Source organism: Pelecanus crispus, chromosome 5 (genome assembly GCF_030463565.1).
Source record: "Pelecanus crispus isolate bPelCri1 chromosome 5, bPelCri1.pri, whole genome shotgun sequence".
Taxonomy (NCBI): domain Eukaryota; kingdom Metazoa; phylum Chordata; class Aves; order Pelecaniformes; family Pelecanidae; genus Pelecanus; species Pelecanus crispus.
In genome coordinates this window covers 78,570,393-78,591,964 of record NC_134647.1, presented here as the reverse complement: position 1 = coordinate 78,591,964, position 21,572 = coordinate 78,570,393, and the positions used below count along the sequence as shown (strand labels likewise).

The 21,572-nt window shown below is 37.1% G+C and overlaps 1 protein-coding gene across 2 annotated transcripts in view; it reads right to left on the bottom strand.

Annotated features, from left to right (window-relative positions):
• Positions 1-3,323: 3,323 nt before the first annotated feature.
• ZNF326 (zinc finger protein 326) overlaps positions 3,324-21,572 on the bottom strand; it is a 29,532-nt gene continuing 11,283 nt past the window's right edge. For both annotated transcript variants that reach the window (XM_075710706.1, XM_075710708.1), the window contains 9 exons: positions 20,400-20,598; positions 18,581-18,615; positions 17,539-17,626; positions 15,145-15,259; positions 13,941-14,088; positions 13,506-13,605; positions 12,016-12,146; positions 10,901-10,996; positions 3,324-4,050 (listed from right to left, as the gene is read on the bottom strand). In XM_075710706.1, the coding sequence (XP_075566821.1) occupies positions 3,886-4,050; positions 10,901-10,996; positions 12,016-12,146; positions 13,506-13,605; positions 13,941-14,088; positions 15,145-15,259; positions 17,539-17,626; positions 18,581-18,615; positions 20,400-20,598 (1,077 nt within the window). In that variant the 3' untranslated portion in view covers positions 3,324-3,885. The remainder of the gene's footprint in view (positions 4,051-10,900; positions 10,997-12,015; positions 12,147-13,505; positions 13,606-13,940; positions 14,089-15,144; positions 15,260-17,538; positions 17,627-18,580; positions 18,616-20,399; positions 20,599-21,572) is intronic.

Below are 21,572 nucleotides of genomic sequence, written 5' to 3'. Positions count from 1 at the left end.
TTTTAGTGCTGCTTAAAAAGAGCAGGAGGCATTCCAGCATCTGAAAAATATTGGAAGGTTAGATTGGCATTTAAAGAAAAGCTTGTTTTTTTTTTTTGGTAGAAGTCTGTGGCAGAAGACAGCAAGAAAATGTATAGTTAATATTTCAGCAAGCTGAAAATTGATTTAATTCATTCTTAACCATAAGCAATACATGAAAAGCCAAAGCAAGAGAATCTACAGGCTCATTTCAAGATTTCACTCCTCTGCATAGCATAAAAACAAGCCAAATATTACATGGGTGTGATGCTAGTCATTCTACAGTTGTACTGACTAGCAAAAAATAATTGCATATAAAAAGCCTAGTGCATTTGGGCTGCAATACACATATGAACACACACATATGACAGTTATTCAGTATGTGTAAATTGCAAGGATTAGTGCCCATATTCCTCACTACTGTACTGTACTGCTACCTTGTAAGTTCAACTCTATAAACAAACAAAAAAACCAACCAAACAAAAACCACAGGATATTTTTTCAACATTTCTCAGAGGAAGAAGATTTAAGTTCTATCTCTAGAGAGAGCTAGTTAGAATATGATGAGTTGCATGTGTTTCTTCAGCACAACAACTGTGAACCAACACACCATTAAGCAGACCTCTGTAAAAGACTAAAAACGCATCAAGGTGTTTCTAACAAATAAAATCGCATTAGTATCACTGTACAAGTCAAATCCTTGCAATTATTGTGCAAAGCCAATCCTCACCTAAGACATTCCATGCAGTTTTGGCTACTCAGATCAGAGGTACCACACCTTCTCTGTTGATTCCACCCAAAACACTAAAAAGAGTTCTACAGGTCATGCACTGCAACAGGGTTAGAGAAACTTCTTTTCTGTAATCTAAGACAGCCTTTTTTATTCCCCAACAGTGTTTTTAAACATCCTGAACTACTTCACATCACCCGATGCCACTTTTTACAAACTGCAAAATTCCTTATCAAACCTCTCAATATCGGTTCCAGGATAGGACCTATACCCACCAGCTGCCTAAACTCCACCCAGTTGCTTTTTCCTGATCAACTGACTCTCCAAGAAACACCGTTAGTAACCAGTCATCCTATGGAGTGTGAACCATCAACAACTACATTTCAAGTCTAGTTTTCCACTGATCTTTCATTTAGTTAAGTTGGTCTTTAGGGATGAGCGATACAACTATGCTCCCAAATTGACTGTGATTTAATAAACTATCACTTGGGGCAGTCAACATTCCAAGACACTTCTTCAGAAAAAGATCCAGGGAAAGGCGTATGTTACCACAACCAACACTTATAAACAGTCAGGAAGTTGACAGCACATAGCTGGTCTTTGGTGAATGCAAAGGAAATCAGAAAGGCCTCTTAACAGGGATGTATAAATAAATATACCTGTATATTCCGGCAGGCACCTTCATCCAAACTGCCTAAAACTGTGGACTTTGAGATTCTGAAACAAACAAATGCAATCTCCACTCAGTTTGGAATACTGGGGGGGCAGGGGGGGAGGCACGGGGGGCACAGCTTACCAGGAATCTGTGTCATCTGGAATGGGCCGCCATCACTCCCTCTAAAATTATTTCTATACTTTGTTACTGATATAGGAAATTAATTTAATTTGATGAAACATTAGCTACAAAAGGGACCCAGGGACTCCATTAAAAGTTCCTTCTAAGCCTACAGAAAAGGGTAATTTTGTCCATTATAATCAGCAGTTGCCCACCCCCTGCAATCTGTCATCTAAGTTTAAGCTATCACTTAATACACTTTATAGATGAGAACCGTCAGTATACAGAAGTCGTCAATTATGTATTTTAGATTACCACTGAAGTCAAGAACGTTTAGAGTTCAAAGATCCTGAGGTCATAGCGGATAAAATGACTACAGCAATGGAAATAAAGTACTGAGATCTTAGGTAGAAGGGCTTATTTTAGCTGCTTAGAAGCAACTTAATTCTCTCCAACTGGTAAAGGAGCCGTAGACAAAGACAAAAAACCCACCACTTGCAGAAATTTGGGCAGTGTCTCAGTTCTCTTAACTACTGCAAACAAGTTCTCATGCTAAAGCTCTCGCCAGTTTCTAGGACACTGATACAGTTCCTGTTAAGTTGTCTGGGAAGAGATCAGCGTCTTCCTCTTGTAGGGCAAGAGATCTACAAATAGAACACATAAATACTTGAGTGACCAGCTTGTAAGGCAGAAGGGAAGATTACACCTTAAAAGTAATGCAAATACAAATCTTAATCCTAGCCTTAAGATGGAGAACAGGAGAATGAGTGTTTAGAGATCTAGGGAGTACTTTGCTATTTTAAGCTTACATATCCAAAAGAGATACTGTTCAACCAGCTGCAGGCTTAAGACATCTTTCAACCAACCCATGCTAACTTTTAGTTCCAAGCTAACCCACTTACAGGTACAACAATCAAGTCTACATCATGCTCATTCTTTTTTTTAAATGGAAAAATATAAGCCATATAGAAAACAAGAGGTCAAGGCACCAAACTCAATTTCCTCTCTCTCCTCACAATGGTGTATTTTCTACTCTCCAAGTTACACCAAAAGGCAACAGCTAAATGACTACAATACTTCTTCAGAGTTGACTGCTACTAGATTTTCTAGTGGCCCAGTATCTAAATCAAGTATTCTCTCACAATACTTGCACACTTTCCCCAGTTCTACAGTAGATCACTGAAAAAGCAAATCGGTTTGCATTTGAGGATAGAATTATTTTAATTCTATCTAACCTCTGTCCACTCTCTGCTTATACCACCTGTATATACAGTGATGGCTACAAATTAACACAAAGGTTCTCCAACAGAAAGGTGCACAAATTACATATATGATGAGATTTTGAGGAAAGTTCCCCATAATGACCACAAGAAATTATACAGTTACTTCTGTTAAGTTACCACATTTAGGGAAAAATTACACAAATTACTCAGCTGGACTTAGAAATAGTTAAATCGGACATTTCCAGTTCTCATTACTCAAACGCTAGATCAGAAGTAACTGTGGAAAAAACCAAGTGTACTTACATACAACTTCTAAGATAGACAACAGCACACAGCATGTAAATGTACTGAAAGCATGCTTCCCCTAGGCACACTGTGAAGGCAAAAGTGCTTATCTGTCCAGGTAGGTGGAGGCTGAATACATCAAAAATCAGCAGTAAATAACAAGAGTCACTAAGATGCACCTACAAATTTTAAATAATTGCAATCATAGTATCAATCAAGATTTGATTTGAAACCAATTGGTAGTCAGCATGGGGAAACAGCCGAAATACTTAACTATAGACACTTTAAACAGTAACATTTCTTAAGTGTTTTATTGCTACAAACTGGTACATCTTATCACAAAAAGCTACAAGGCATATTATAACACATACTCTATTATACAGAGTGCAATGCAGTCCCCAAAACAGCCACACTCAACAGCACAATTTTTGAAGTTACTCATTCTGTACTAAGAGGTAAATATGATAAGCTTGTGCCATACAGCATTTAATATATTTACCCCACAGACCTGCCTTTCTTTTCAACTGATTAGACCAAAAATTATTATTATATCCAATTTTCAATACACACATCAAAAAAATAGGATGCTTAAAAAAATATACAACACAATGTTTTAATCAGCTTTAACAGTCAGTTTGCTATAAAAAGCTCAACTAAAATAGTCTTAATTTCATTTTAAACAAAATCAGAAACACAGAGGAATTATATAAACAAGTTCTCCTGGGAATGGAATGCATGCATACGGTGGGGAATCTTCAACAACTTCATTTGAGACTATTAAAAAGTCTTAGCCACTTTAGAGCAGAAATAAAAAGCTGTTTTGCCCCCCCCAATATATTTTCATTTTCTTGCACTTAGTTATCTTCAGTGTGGTCTAAAGTAAAGTCAGTTTGTTCTTCGGTTTCTTCTTCCTCTTCTTCCTCCTCTTCTTCCTCACCCTCAGCTGGCTCATCAGCTTTGTCCTCTTCTTCCGTCTGCTGCTCCTGAGCCTGATCATTAATTTCAAAAGGATTTTCACCCTGAAGCAGAAGATTGAAAACAAACACTTTGATATTTATTTCAAACACAAAATAAAGTAATACTCATCATTTCAGTAAATGAAAAGGGCAGCCACCAAGAAATGCTATGCTATTTTATACAGCTTTTTAAAGTGTAGGGGGGAGGGGTGTTGGGGGTGTTTGCAAAAAAATCAAAACAGATTTGATTTAAAATTAGCAACACCTCGGTTTTATGCACACTGGAAACTGGGAACCCAATAAACTGTTTTAATGAAAGCAGAAATGGCATTGAGAAAAAGCCGACGTATGTTACACACAAACTTCAGTTTAACTTCAACATCCAATAAATTAAAGTTACATGGTTAAATCTCAACATGTTTTTATTAAGAACTACAGCTGCTTCCTTCTTCTCCCCAATTAAAACCAAGACTGAACAGAAGAGTTTCATTATGCTTTTCCTTATATACAGTCTTCATTCATTCTGAATAATTCTATCAAGAAGGCAAACTTGTCAGTAAATGAAAAAGCAATCTAGAATTAAATCACATTGACTAGCCTGAAATTCATTCCATTGCTGATCTAGAGAAATTATCAAGCAGATTTCTCAGTATTTTAAATACGTCGGCATTCTGGTTTCACATCTTCTCCATTTCAGAAAATAATTCAGTACAAGACATACCTCAGCTTTCACTTGTTTCAGATATTTAAGAAGTATGAATAATCAATAAAGAATAACAACATGAAGTATTAGGAGTTTCTTCACTAAAGCTCCTTTCATGTTCAAACATCTGACAGAACAAGTCTGATCTGAACATATGACACCAATCACTAACTACACTAGGACTGGGATTTCAATAATATTATTTAAAAGATGATCCAAAAGAAAACTTGAGTACTAGGCTCCTTGTCCTTTTTTGCTTACTTATAAAAAGAAACATAAATATTTTTACTTCAGTTACATTTTTCAGGTACACTCTTCCAGGTGGCATACAAATTACTTAAAAATTAGAGCTATAAAAACATTTAGCACCAAACAAAAACTTGGCTTTATTGTTATTCTAAAAATCAAGAAAAATCTAGAATCAGATTTAAAGAGTAACCCCAAGAAAGCAGAAGTCTTTGAGACCATGTTATTCCAAGTCCCAGGATAATTTTATGCACACGCTTTGTAACGGCCAGCCTACAACAATTAGATGGTAGAGTTTGTTGAGACCAACCAACTCATAGCCTAATCAAAGACAGAGCTGCCACATATAAACCCCATGAATAAGGCAGTATTTAAACTTCTTTAAGATACTAAGTTTGGCTTTTTTAGAAGTAGATTCTCATAGGTAAGGGTCAAGTACATAGAAAGCTGGTATCATAACTTTTCTGAGCCCCACATCTCAGTTAAAACTCATGCCACTTTTAGATGATCCACTATTACTGTCAAGCACCACGGGGCTACAGAACACTGAGAAGTATTTCACTGAAGAGGTAACAGTGTCCAACACTGAAATACGAAAAATATTTCTCAGCTCAGCAAACCGTTTCATCAGAAAAACATAAGGAGAAGCGAGTGCCCAAACCAATTCAGTTCTAACATCAATGGAAAGCACTATGAAATAAAAAGACTGAGCATCCAAACATAAGGATTATGTTCAATAAGTAGTAGTGCAACGCCCCCAAATTGTACTCATCTACTTTCCTTTCTGGATAGAAGTGCGAAAGACCTCTTGACTGCAAAGCCTCTAGTACCATTTTTCTTGGGGTCAGCCAAGTATTTTCAATCACATTTGGGTACAGGAACAAGGATTTCCAAAGACAGACAGAAATAAGCTAACTACTGAGTTAAGAATATTCCACCTGGTTAGTTTCAAATACATGCTCATCAGTAGGCATTACAGAGGGAAGACAGGTATATTAAGAGTTTCATATGGCCTAATGGAGGGCATTGTTTCCTACCAAAAGAAAACAAAAGGTGGCCTTTCGCTGTAAATGATTCACAAGGATATCAGAAGCCCTTTCATAGGTCCAATACAAAAGAAAAGATTAAAATCCTCTCATGTCTAGGCTAGGCATAATGAAGAACTGTAGCTAAAGAACGCACTTCTAAAAAGACTACTTACACACTCCTACAGACAACTTCTGACTGTCCCTGACTTGGGGACAAGCTACAGAAAATTGTTACACTTCATGCCTGTGGAGACAGTATGTCGCTTCTGGCTAACCTAGCAGAAGTGGATCCGGCACACTACTTCTGGCTGAACAGACCTCTATACAATAATAACAACAAAAAAATTAAGTTGCTTTCCCCAACTGTTTTTTCAGAGAAAAATGCACTTTTCAAGTTCTCAAACTAAGGAAAAAGTTACTGCCCTCAAGGGGAAGATCCTAACGCCTGTGCTCTTTTCCAGTGATGTAGCATCAGAGGCATCCAGCACAGCATGCAGAGCCAATTTTGATGCTAGTTGATTTTGACAGCCACATATCTTCCCAGATGGCTTTAAAAAACAAAACAAAAAAACCCAGAAAACAGTAGCACAGGCACACCACTGAACTGCTGCAGAAAGACTTTATGATGCCTACAGAGCATAAAAACACAAACAGATAAGTAGTTTATTCCCAAGAGATGCATTCTTTGGGTTCCTTGTCTCTAGAATATTTAAACTGCAGAGAAAGCTTAAGACTGTGAACTGGTATTTACAACCAAAGCTTTGGGATTCAAATGTCCCCAGAAAACACTCTCTATATCTATTTATAATAGGTCTCACAAACCTGACCCAAAAAGATACCAAAGTCTGCCTGCCTAACTGGTAAACTTTAGAATGCCTTCTACACATGATCCAACAGTCCTGGGATATAGTTATAGAAAATGTCAACCTCTGTGATACTTCTCTTGAGCAACATCCAACCAGCTTTTAATCACAGACATCATTCTATCTAGGAAGTTCTAAATGGTCCAAAAATTAGAGATAGTCATGACTTTGTCAAGTGATAACTTTTTGCCTGAGAAACAAGATGGTCTTTTTTTCCTCCTTATTATAAAGGGACTTGCTACAGGTTCATAAAACTTCTAAGTTGATTGTTTCAAAATGGCCTGCAGGTGGGTTGTGGTGGATTCTCCCCTACCCCCCCTCTTTACAATATGGATGTAGAGGAATAAGGAGAAATGAAGAACCTTTTTAAAAAGCATACAAAGAGTACATTGGAAGCATAAAAGGGTACCACACAAGATCAACACTGGAGAAACAAAGGACTCTAAAAACAATGGCCAAGGTAAGAAACAATATTTTCAAGGTTCTTTGATGAAATATCTATGATGAAGATATCAAACGAGATTAAGAGGAAAGGTTCCTTGCATGCAAAACACAGGATGCAAACGATATGCTGTCAATTTAAGCACTGGATTGGGTTTTCAAATCTAGGAATTAAAAAAAAAAAATCATGGAATAAGATAGTGTAAAAGATGGTCACCAGCACCGTTAGGATCATAAAAGATCACATGCAAGTTTTGACAACTGGAAACCTCAGTTCTGGTACAGTTGTTTTCTGGAACCTGAATGGAGAAATTTCCAACAACGCAGACACCAGCTCCAAAGCAACAGCAGCACAGGGAACAGAAGCAGCACTATGTGACAGAAGACATGATACAGAAAATGATAGTCTTAACAGCGGGGTCCAGCAGAAGACTGGAAGAACAGTACACAGGAGAGTTATTCCAATACTAACAGATCCGAGGAAGCTGCATTAGTAAATTAAGATTAAGAAGGCCACCTTTAAGAAACACTATTCTCCACCATTATGATCGTTGCTGCTCTCATCATCAGCTGTGGCACTATCAAATCCTATCTGGACCTTTGTTTTTAACTTTCCGTTCATGACTCTAGTCACTGACCAGAAGCGTAGCAAAGATCAGAGGCTTTATAAAACACAAGGAGCTCTTCTAAAGCCACATCATCTAATTTACTGAAGCTGTCTTCCCTGGAGCTGGGACATTAATTGCAAATGGCTTGAAACAAACAAAAAACCCACAAACAACACTGAGGGATTATCTTGGGCTAACTCCACGCAGATCCTGCCATTTTCAGTGGACACCACAGGCACCTTTACCATATATAAAAAAAAAAAAAAAAGGTGATTTAAAAATTAAAAAAATAGCTTAACTCATAGGAAATTATCAGGGGCAATTTAACATTTACACCTTTGCTACAGCTGATGAGTCCAAGCTCACAGAACGAGCTGAAAGATTCAAGTTCAAGTATGCATACTTATTTAGCATGTACAGGTAAAAACTACAAGGTTTGCACTTATTTCTTAAAAAGACAATTTTGCTGTGAAATTTGAAAATCTAAAACTGAATTATTAATTAAATGGTTAAATATGAAAATATTTGAAAATGTTTACAGCCAAAAAAAATTTTATTTCTGCTTTTCTTTTCACAGAGCAAACTAGAAAGATGTAGTTAAAGAAAAATGGAAGTTGAGCATTTGCAGAACGACACATCTGAAGCCATAAGTTTAAAACAGATCCATCTATTTGCTTTCTTTCCTTTTGCACATACAGCAAACAACTTGTGGAGCAGTCTCTAGTTGGAGAAAAGATTAAGTCAAAGGGCAAGAGAGATTTTCCATTAAGCACTGGGTAGAGGAGTAAGTCACAGATAGAATGGCATTTTATTCAAAAGAAGTGACCAAGGTGTCCCGAGTAAAACGGCAGTTGTTATTGCTTGTCAATTAGCTTACCCCAGACCAGAAGTCACAATCCACTCCCTCATTTTCAGTCAAACATTAGCCAGAGCCTTCAACCTTGAGAAGTCTTATACGATGCAACACGCAGCAAATATCCTCAAAACTGATTATGCGCTGCCAGGCATCACCCAGCCAATCAACCCAAATTACATTAAACTGGCATCCTCCAAACAGTTACTTAGTAGCTCCATGAGGCAATCAAAATGGCTTAAGCAGAATTTTTCACACAGAATCACAATGGGGCAAGGTGGGTCCCAAATACTGGTTGTGGTAAAGTGGTGAATGGCTACTACTCTCAGCAAGGTGTGGTTCTAGAAGGCAGTATTGGCCTCAACAAAAAGAACTTTTCCTAATTCAACTCTACTTTGGCTATGTGCCTCTTCTAGGCCACACATCAAAAGAACAAACTTCCCAATATGTGCACAGAAATCCAGCAGTGTAATAGAAAAGAAAAAAATTATCTTTTCTCTTTTTTCCTCATGTCAAACTGTAGCAATAGGGATGCATAAAAATCAGGAGTTGCTGACCTGCAATTTTGTTCTTCTTTTGTCAGAGGCATTTGTGGTGCTGATGACCTGCCTTTGCAACTTGGTACAGATCTATGCAACAGCCTTGCAGGTCTTCCCTGCTCTGAATTTCCTCTTCCGTGCTGCACACGCAGGATAGACAACACTTTCCAAAACAATGTTGGGTTCTTTTGTTTGGTTTAGGGTTTTGGGGTTTTTTTTTGTTTGTTTTTGTTTTTTTTTTGTTGGGGTGGCGGTATTTCCCCAAGCCAGTCTGCCCTTCATCTCAAAGCAAGCTATTTTTGGCTCTAACAAGGATTTCTCACTCTCCTGGAAGACTGCAGGCACCAAATGCATGCATCGCATGCTCTGATTCATCCCATGCTGTATAATAAAACTGGACTCCTTCAGTCTGCAGTTGATTATACATTTGGATAAGGATGAGAGGGATTTGCGTAACCAGAAACCAGATCTATCTCACTGAGCAGGTGCTGCTGAGAGTGTATTAAGCTCAGTCCACCCCAGGAAATACCAGTGCTAGGCATTCTGAAAGTGTCAGTGGTCTCCTTGTGAAGATAATCTTGCAAATTTTACCTTCCTCAGTTTTCCAACTGATGAACAGCAAATTTCCATTCCCCCTTTTACCAATCCCCCACTAGGTGGCTGTACGGGACAACACACAGGCACACCAGGCCATAAGAAACATCAGAAGAGAAGGCTGGAAATGCAGGCAGATACTCCAGCCTGCGGTATCTGGTTATTTGCTACCTTTTCTCTAACAGATATAAAATAGTTGTCTGAAACCAATTCACACGCCCAACCATACATAATTTTGCAGGATATGACTAATTTGATGTTTTAAATCACAACGATATCTGCATTGACTCACACCTTGTCATATTTCTGCAACACAATATTGCTTTGTCTGAAAGAGTCTACTGTTTAGGCACAGGCAAAATTATAAACCAATTAAAAGTAACCACCAGAAATAGCCAACAATGGTACTACAGAAAAAGTCACTTCACTGGCCCAGAAGAAAAAACACACATTTTGATAAAGTGAATTCACATGTTTCTCAGGCCATGTATCTGCGACATAGGCTACCATGCCTTTTTAATTCTCTGATCACAACAACTATTGTTGTAAGCTTTCATTTTTTGTATGCTGCCTTGAATCATAGAAATTCCACAGAATAAGAGTAGCTGAGTAGTGTGTGCACTGTAGTTTAATAGAAAGCCACACACTGGAGCCTTTGCTTCTAAACATGAAGAGTGACTCATTTGTAAAGTGTTTTGTGTGTGTTAGTATTGCGTATAGAGTTAAAGACGCTGCTGATGCTTTCCTAAAGCTTGATTTTTTTTTTTTTTAAGTAACAGCATCTAATTAAAAACTGGCTAGATACACACATAAGTGGTAAACAAAATCCAAAAGCTGGTAAATCTGAAGGTGGTAATTTTTTCTGCAAATGAAGTTATCTGAGACAATGATCTGAGACTGACAAAATACGTTAAAAGTATATTCAATCTGCAAGCTACCTAGAAGGCAGAAACAGAAGACAGAGCGCTGAGGTTAAACTCCATCAGCATGGAGGAAACAGTGGTATAGCAAACATTACAGATGACATTTTTATCTTACCTTCACATACAGCTCGTATCGTGCCTTGACTATAGGATTATTCAAGATACTGGTGGCAGTAAGAACACTCTCCCTTTTTATTTGTTCTCTGTAGGCCTAGGAAACAAATTTTACAGTGAATAACTATCATACACCTAATTCCAATTGTCACACAAATCTGAATACATGGGCAGCTTCTGTAAGGAAAATAATGAATGTATTTATTGCAGCATGAAACGCTCATTATTAGCATTGAAGTCCAAACCACACGGCAAGCTCAATTAAGTTTGGTAGTGTTTACAGTTTGTGGCTTTAGCTTGATCAAAAGATATATTCACGTCTTGCTTATAAAGTGAACTACAACCACAGTTACCTGTTCTCACCTACAGATAACATGCATGCTCTTCCATCACAGCCTAACATACTGTTGAAGATGTCCCTGCTCATTGCAGGGGGGTTGAACTAGATGACCTTTAAAGGTCCCTTCCAACCCAAACCATTCTATGGTTCTACGACATTCCATAACCACAGCAGCTCATATATAAACAAAGCATTACTTCAGCAATCTTGCTTAATATGACAACTGATTCCCGCCCCCCCCCCCCCCATGATAGTCTTTCAACCCTTCTACCAACCTTAAAAGTGTATCCTTATAAATTGTAACAGGGACCAATTCCATACTACTGGTAATCCTAAACTGCTCTCACTTTTCTTCAAATTAAAAAGATAGTAGCCAAGCAAAAAAAACCAAAAGAAAAAAAAAGACACCAGGTGTGTTATCTTGCTGGAAACATACGTGTATGTTTTGCAATCTGAGTAACAAAATCTTTCTGACACTTGATGGCACTAAAAAAATGCCAATAAAATAAACAACTCATTCCTAGTAACCTTCTCAGGACTTACGGCTGTCAGCTATTAAGCACACCAACATTTCATTAAGTAGGGGTGCTTAAGCGCTGGCTATTTCATGAGACATTATGTTTACAAAGTGTAACAAGGACATTCTAGCTTTCTAGAGAACAAGTAATACCAACAAGAACTTAGAAATTACTTGCACCCAGTACCATAACGCTTCTCACATACTATTAAGATTTTGCTTGCTCTGTTTTTTTTTTTAATAATATGTCATATCTTACTTGTTTTCCTTTTGTGTGATCAGGAGATTTTAAGTGCTGCTGAACAGAACTGTGTAATGCGGGAACATACACACTGCAAGCACTGCAGTGAACAGTCTCAACTTTCATCATATGGTCATCAGCAGTAACCCCTGACAAAGAAGATAAAACAAATCATTAACACAAAGTGTGTTATTCTAGGGAAGTGGAAGAGGGGATTGGTTGTTTTATACCAGAAAATTAGAGCTCTCAGTTGTTACACATGTCAAACTGAACCACAGGGGAACATTCACCCAAATTCAGGCATCAAAATTAGGCTCTCTGAAGGCAATGTTGAAGGAGGATGCTTTTCACTTGGATACTCCAACTCCTTCCCTCTACAGACTATATATGAGACCCAAGCAATTATGTTTGCTGCCTAAGACTATGATATAAGAACACCTACCTGCCTAAATAGAAGGAAATAAAAATTATACAAGAATCAAATTGAACTATTTAATGTACAAAAATGCCATCTATTTAAAATCAATAATAACTAATATCCTTAATAATACACATTTTGATAAAAGAAACAAATAAAGCTTTACCAAAACAGCTGGATTTACCTTATCCCTCATAAGAACAACTAATTTATTCCCTTGCCTCCCCTCACCACCAGAAGCAGCACATGAATCCAGTTCCCCTTGCAAATTTAAATATTAGCTTGCCAACAGAACATTCTGATCATAAAGGCAAACAGGCCCTCCAGTACTGAAGGAAAGTACACAAAAATAATTTGGGAGATTGTTAAGATGTTGGCTATATCCATTTTTAAACAGTTTTTAGCATTTAAATTTGAATTAAGGTAATATTCAAATACAATTATTGCCTAGAATAAAGGTACTCAAAAGATGCCCCCTCTGGCTCTAGCACATCTTTTGAAAGTCTTTTGAAAGGATAAAGTGGAAGGATATGGCACAGCAAGGCAGGAACACACAAAATGCTCTAGAAAACTGCCTGTAGGGCAGCTGGGGGGCGGGGGGGTGGGGAATCAGGGCAAGATTCATCAACTCAAACGCTTCCTTTTGTCAGAGTCCCTCAAAATCACAGCAACTATCCCTTACATTATCCAGATCCTTGCCATCATATCTGGCCATTATCACCTTACTGTTTTATTACACCCTCTCTTCCAATCTATCTGCATCCACCTGTTGCCACTCCTCACGCATTATACTGAGTAAGACTGTGGCAAAACCCACATAATTCTGTTTGACAAGTATCTAGCACAACATTATCTTACTTTCTGACAAGGCTACCTGGATAGCAAACATTAACAACGTTTGCTGTCTCCCACTGTGCTTACATTCCACATTGTATCAGAAACGAAGCAAGGAATCCCAACCAGGTACAGAAAAGGTGTGAAAACTAACCATTTCAATCCAAACATTTTATCAAATTTTAAGAAGAATGAAAGGAGAAAAGGGCAAGCAAAACTCCACAGTATGCACTTTCACATAAAAAGCATTACTTACCTTCCATTATATCTTTTTCAGCAGCTTGAGCATTTTCCGTTTGGTTACTTGTCTGTTGCTTACGCATAGCTGTCTTCTTGAATTTATTCACCATACACTCCTACAGAGAATCAGGGAAAAAAAAAAAATTAACTCATTTGATGTATGATTATCTGTATTCCAATAGGCACCTATACTTAAAATATTACTCAGAATAGCTCTGTAACAAATAGCAATTAATTGCTGTTACTTCTTAAGGCACTACTTTTACAATTAAAAGTAACACTATTTTACAGACTCTGAATTTGCTTCAACCTTTAGTAATATGTGCTGTGTCAAAAGACATCTGGAAAAGGAATAACGATGACAAATTAAGCATACTTTGAAGACAAATGGTAAACTGTAACTATATTCTAATGTAAAAGTATTATGTGAATCAAAAAACAGTTGTCTTACATGAAGAAATTCCATCACTACTTTGTCAAATTTGGTTTGCTTCTGGATGTGATCCAGTGTTTCCTGGTGAGCTGCACTCTCCAGATGAGACTCAATTTCTTTTTCTTCAAATGTTCGAAATTTGCAAAATGAGCAAGTAAATGCCATTCTATCAAGAGAAATACATTAAATAGTATTACCATTAAAGAAACATTCTTCCCTCTCTCCTCAAAACTACGAGGACTTGACAAACCTAATCAGAAAAGGAAAGAGAAAAGTGTTGTTTAAAGAAGCTTAAGTGAAAAGGAAAAAAATCCCAGTATTTTAGCATTATGAAGGGTAACTGCTACAAGAACCAAATATAAGTCAGGCCAGTCTCAGAGTAATGAATTATCTGTGCAGAAGATGAAAACTGCTGAAATCAGAAGCCAGCCATTTAAAAGCCACATTATCCTGTGAGTGTATTCATCGCAGCTCTCTAGTTTGTGTCACCTTTTGTAGTACTTCTCAGTCAAGCCAGGCCACAATTCCCTAACTACAAACAGTCAAAAGAATTCATTTAAAGCTCATTTTCTGTACAAAAACTAGAAAATCTTTATAAGAAAATATGGCCTCCTCAGTACAATGAGGAAAAGGCATTTATGCTATGATCACATACTGCACTGACATAGAACAGCTTTGTACAGTGCTGGCCATTAGCCCTCTTCGGCTGTGGCAAGACTAAGGAAAGTTTCAGAACTATCTACTTATTTTTGCTACAGAATAGCTCACCATACATATAAAACCAGCTTAAAGTCAATTTCTAACAGCTTATTAAGTCAGCATGAATATATATTTAACTGAAATATATACTTCAAAAGCTGTACCATTCTAAACCGCTTCTCGAGTGTGCACTGATGCACTTCTGGGGGAGAGGGGGTTAGGAAATTGTGTGTTTTCTGACATAGCAGAGCTCCAGTGAAATATCCGGTCTCCTAAGCCACAGGATTTGGGTGCTGGGTTTTGGTTTGAGGTTTTTTTGTTTGCTGGGTTATTGGTTTGGTATTGGGTTGGGGGGGGCAGGTTTAGCGGGTGGCAGGGAGTGGGGGTTTGGGCCTTTTCTTCATTGCATTTTATTTTCCTAAAATCAGTCCAAAGAGTCTTTCAGGAAAAAAAAGACACAGTCTTACAGAAGGATAAAGGGGAAGGAAAACACTGCACACAAGACAGAATTTATAGCACAAACCTGTATCCATCACCGTATTTTTCACTGTTTTTTTCCCTTCTACGCCTTTGCTTCTCTCTTCTGGCCTCAATTCGCCGCTTTTCTTCCTCCTCACTTTTAACTTCTCCTTTGCCATCTTAACATACAGTAGAAGGATTTTAAAATGTTATTTTCCCTCCTCCCCCCCAAAAAACCCCAAACACCCAGTAAAAGTATGTCTTCCCTGTCTCCTCCACAAACACCTCAAAATGCAGAGAAAGACCCTATACCAAAGTGGTTCAAAGGCTTATTTAAATGCCATAGAATTTTTGCTTTGCTTTCCTCCTCTAAAGACAACCAATTTAAACATTTGCTTCCAACAATGCAAACTTAGTAGTTTAGGTGTTACTTTTATGAATGTAATCTAGAGCATAAGGAAATTCAGAGTTAAAGCAAACCCTACCCTGTTATGCCTAGTTATTAAATGCCTCTTCAAGTAAGTGACCAGGAAAGAGCACTGGGGGTGCATGGGGAGAAACACATTATTTAAAACTCTCCATGGTTTTAGAGCACCATTGCTACAATCCCCTTACATAAAAAGAAACTATCTAAAGCCATTCTCTTCTGCCGAGAAGCCAGTTTCCAAACCCAAAAGTTCTCATAAAGAGGACAAGGCAGTATTTCATTAAGGTATGGTACCCAACCTGAACTTCAACAACTTTATTATTTTTCCCCCCTAGACTTCATTTCACAGAAAAACGTTCCAAAGATTTTCATGTGAAGAAATAAACCAATGAAGGAAGAAGCAGCTGATGGGGGGTGGGGGAGGGGGGGAACAAACCAAAAAAAAAAAAAAACCACACCCAAAACCTCACCCAAAAAACCCTACCACCCACACAACAAAAACCCAACCAAACCTTCAAAGAACTTCATTAATCACCTGGCATGCAAGTAAGAGTTCAAACAAATAAATGCCTAGAAATTAGTTTTGCAACATTAAAGACTTCTAAGGACATTGACTTTTTGCATAAGCATACTTATGTTTGCCTTTCCTATGGCTGCTATAAAAGTCTGTGGACAAAGGGAAACAATTAGAATATTATTCAGTGAGTAGTTTTAGAGCAGGAAAAAGAGGATCACTTGGTTTCCTTTTGCAGTTCAGCCTTAGGAGAGGTCAGCCTCCGTGAAATCCGCCCCCATCCAAACAGCAACAGAAAGGAACGTACAGCAGCATAACGCAAAAAAATAAGATTTGCAAAAAGCTCTTATGGGTCTAGAAATGTCACTGAGTACTGAAAACATTTCCACTGACTAACAGCTTAGACTTCCTTCCTGATTACTCCAGGGTTTTTCATTTTGTAGCAGAGAGTTTCAAAAATTACTCTGATTCGGAAAGGAGAAAAATTCCTATCCAAAAGATTTTTTTGTTTTGTTTTAATTCAATTTGAAAACAAAAACAACCAACCACCCACCAAGGCAATTCCCATTACTGATCTCAGGATTTAAATTTCACTTAGTGCCTTACCAACAACCCTGGAAACATGCAAAGGATCATTTGTTTTGCTGCTGTAAAAAATTATTTAGTATGACATTCTGTCGAGTGCAATGGCCTGTATCTTACCCCTCAAGCTCACAAATTCAAGTGCCCATCCTGTTATAAGCTGTGGAATGGAAGCCTGAATCTACATATAAACTGGGACTCCCCAGTGGGGCTCCCACTTTCCTTCACTGCACTTACGCAAACTTTTAAAAATGAAAAAACCCACACAATTAAAGAATTTTTAAAAAGAGAAGAATTACTACTATTTCAAGAAAAGAAACACTAACCGGTTGGCCGAAAATTTCCAGCACTCCTTACCATCAGATTAGACTACATACACAATAGGGCAGCACACAAGGGAAAGGGGACTAAAACTAATTTCAGCCTTAACACTGGATTTCTTTGTTAACTAATAATTAACCTGTTTAATTAAGACTGCACATGAAATAGACCCTGTGTTCTTGAGAGCAGCTCTGAATTAACTAAATCCACTTTTATGAAAGTGACTCACCTAGGATTTAAGGGTGAGGTTGATGAGCTACTAGGATAAATAATAGGATATGGGTGAGGAACTGGTGGGATAAACAACATTTAAGCAATGGAATGGCAGTAAGCATAGAAGACCATTTACATTCATTTCACAAAAATTAAACCAAGTCAAACAACAACAACATACAGAGATGATCAGAAAGCAGAGAGACAAAGAACAAAACAAGCGATGGATGGATGTTGCAATCGTCCTCTCCATGGCCTAAATTTATAAAGTCTTTAAAAAAGAAAAAAGTCATGATACTCAATAACTATTAGAGGTCATATATACAGGCTTACTAAATCTATTCAAAGTCACACAAACATAATACCTCCAATACTTTACCTGACAAAGCAAACTGACTTACCTCCAAAAGTCTGATACCCAAGATCATAAGCATCTCTTGTAAAGTCTTCATATATAACAACTGCACCACTTGTGTCCACTTCAATTTCCTAATAACGTCAAATCCACAAATTTTGTAAGAAAAAAACCCAACAAAACAATGCCATTCTAAATCCAGAAAAAGACAGTGCAAATTACTTTATTTCCAATAACCTGTTACTTGCTATTTTTATCAAATATGACAATGGAAGAAAGTGAATTGAGTATCTAGTTAAGAGTCAGTGTACAAACACTTCAAGCCATGCAATTCTCCTTAATGCCTTAAGTCTTTGTGAATTAGTTTCACAGTCAAAATTCTCACTGTCTTTTATGTAAATATTCTGACTTCCAATTCAGACTTTTAAATACTTAATGGAGAATATGTTAATACCTCCACTCAAAAAGAAGGAAAATACCCTTCCAGTCTTTCAACATGGAACCAGGATATATACACATGCTCAGCTTACTAATCACATTCTTACACATTGTTGCAAGTGATCTTTCTGTAGGTGGGAACTAATCTTTGTACCCCATCAGATAACACCTGTTAACGCTGGTTCTTTTTTTATTTACCCTCTCTCCTTGGTGTGTATTACATCTTATCCATTCTTCCTCACTGCTGCTTAGTAATCTCCCTATCATTTTGTACTTAATTTCTCAACCCACCCAAGCAGGTCATAGGTGTATGAATTCTAGTTGACTACCTGTGACATGAGAAGTGTTCATATGACCACTCTCTGTGCATTACAAGAATAGATAGGGTCTACAAATACACTTCCAAAATTCATTTTCCAGGCTATCTGCACAAGCTCTATCTTTCACTTGAAATCAGTAAGGATTTCAGACTGCCACCAAAATAAGACAGTTTTAGATAAAGTGAAGAAAAAAAAAAATTAAGTTTAGAAAAACTTATATAGTTAAGTGCTTAATTTTTATAACTCTAGCTCAACAATTATTCATTGTAAGGTATACTGTACAAACTTCTGAAAGGATCACAAGCATTTTCCAATTCTGGGAATCTTTACCTCTATAGTAGAATCCTGGAAAGATGTCTTCATGTCTATAAACATAAAATGAGGAAGAAATAAATAATGCAAAAGTGCTGTCACTGTCAATTCATTTTAAGGCAATAAAGTATTTAGGAAAAAAAAGCAGCTTGTTACACAGCTACAACAGTCTACAGCTACAATTTATCACATTTTAGTAATAATACTAAGTGTAAAATCAGTTATCCTTAAGAATACAAACTAGTCATCTAGAAGCAATCACCTATACCTAACTCCACAAACCAAGAAAGTCAAGACTGAAAGGACAATATAATTTTGAGATACATTTTCATACGTATATTGTATACCTACTGCATCCAGTTTTCTGTTAGTGGTTACTCACTTTTTAGTTTTCAACTACACGATATCGCCTAGTGCATCTTTCAGTTCAAGTCTCAGAAAACTGTATTAAGCCACCCAACAGTTTCTTCCCCCCAGTCTCAGAGCCACAGGACAGGCTGACTAACTCTAGTAGGCACTATCTACTCCACTTGAAGTAACTTCAATATTATGTAGTACATTGGTCCTTGGACCAATCGGTGAGGGGGAACAGATAATAAACTAGAAGTGCTCTGTCTGAAAGTAGTTTAGAAAAGAAGAACCTACAAAAGTACTGAAAGAAGAAGAGCTAAGAGGAAGACCTTTGAGATGCAAGTCTTTGATATACCTGGACGTGCATTTTACAGACCCATTTCATGACAACAAAGCTGGCAAGTCCAGCAGTAACATTCCCTATACAAAAGGCAGAGGAACACGCTCTATACACCCAGTGCCTGACATTCTTACAGTACTCTTGAAGTTAAGGGAACAGTTTTGTAACACACAGTAGCGTTAACTAGAATTACAAAATCAAAAATAAAATTTTCATGTGGAAGTTTCTGCCAAGTCTGTGCATTTACCTTGCAAGCTTTGAGCTAAAGTAATTTCAAACATTTTTCAGATGTGATTTGAAACCAAACTACATAAAAAACCACTGCTGATCCAAATTACTGAGGAAATTACACACACAAAAATATAAAATACGACTGCTGTACATGCCGTTCATAATATTTAACACTTATTCAAACCTCATTAGTGATTGTTTTCTCCAGCTTTGCCTGCAACATCAAAATTATCAGAGTTGTAGGACATCTTTAGGGAAGCTGAACAAACCAAGCACCACTAACATTTTATATTTCCAGTTTACCTATCATATTTCCACTTTACCTATCATATTTCCAGTTCTCTTCATTACGGCATTTCATTTACAAGAAGGAGCAATCTCTCTGCCTTTCCTGAGTTACTCTGTAACAACTTTCACCCTTTTCTCAGTTTGCCTCCCTTTCCCTCTCCTCTTCACGCCCACCTTTTGCCTTTATTTTAGCTGCACTGCAGTTGATACACTACTTTTTATATCTGTCAAAGTATTTGGATAGCAGGTCCCAGGCTCGTGCAAGGGCACATTTTAATACTTGTCAGGCATTGTCACTTCAGGCAACCTGAGATCTGAAATTATTTTCAGTGGTGAAAATTTGCCTTCAGGAAGTTATCATTATAAACTCCGAGTGAAACTGTTGTCAGCAGTACATATTTAAATGCATCAAAACATTCAATTTCATTCAGCAAATTATCTTGGTAGTAGAAGAGTTAGAAAAGTAAATTAATAAAATCTGTTGTGGAGTACTTCAGAGGTAGAAAATGGAAAATTACAAAACAGCCCATAGAGACCTCTTTCTGAATGTTAAAACTAAATAATTCCTAATGAATAATAATAAAAAAAAGTAATTTTAACTTAAGAATTTTGGCACTTGTTACTTACTAGGTGATTTTTTCTGGCTCAGCTTCAAAATAGGTTTTGTCATTTTGGGTTTCTTGATAAATGTCCCACCAGGTTTGTTATATGGCTGTGGTATCATTTTTCTTTTTATTCCTCTTGCAGCAACTGCTGCAGGGCTGGGTTTGTTATGATAGTCAACAACAATTCCAGGTCTGTGCATTCCTCCAAAGTCTCCCATATGCTGAAAATTTGTGAAATCAAGAGAGAGGTATTAGTATATGAAATCAACAGAAATAAAACAATTACTTGGTACAATAAAACTGTGAACTAAGTAAAATCTGCGTTCTAGAGCAAAATGCAGGGGAAATTTAAGCTCCTGGTTTGATGTTGTGTTGTGCAATGGCTTTGTGGGTGTTTGTCCAGTAGAATGAATACATATGTATAAACTGTGTTTCTGCTTATTCAGAACCATTGTCCAGGCAATAAACATGTCTATCAGAGTTCATATCTCAGCCTAACATCTTGGCTCCTCTCTTCAGATTCTCTAGATGATGAATGATTTCTCCCTCTGGGAAAAAACAGAGCTAGTCAATCCTGTTTTTGACACTTTAGTCAGCAGTCATTTTATTTAAAAAATAATTTTAAAAAATATTAAAAAAGAGACGGCTTCTTTATGCCAAATGATTAGCACTGATTTGAAAACTGAGTAAAGAAGGTTGTCCACTGTGGAACAAAAATTAATTGAAGGAAGCTCATTCTTTCTTTTACTTATCTTTCCACTGAACTCAATAAATTCAGAATTTAAAAGCTGGGCCTGGAGGAAGCGGTACAAAAACATGGCAGCAACAGGAATGAAAATTCAGTTGAAAGACTAAATCTTTCTATTATTTCTAAAACGCTGTAGAGTCATTTGTGGACACTTCCCTGAAGGCATGGAATAAATGAGCCATCTGAAGAGGGAGAATTTAGGTAGCCGCAGTATTTTCAAAAGCACTAACATAGTTCTTAATATTAAAACTCAATTATTTGATTAATAAAGGGCAGAAGAGAGCCCACTGACTGGATGGGTGACTTGGATAAGCAGAAATATTTGTATTGTCATGAGAAGAGAATTAGTATTACATTATCCAAGTTAAAAGAACATAAAAATAACTTCAACATACTTCGTGAAGAGTATTACTTTTTTTTTTTTAAGCAAATTTTAAATGACAGACA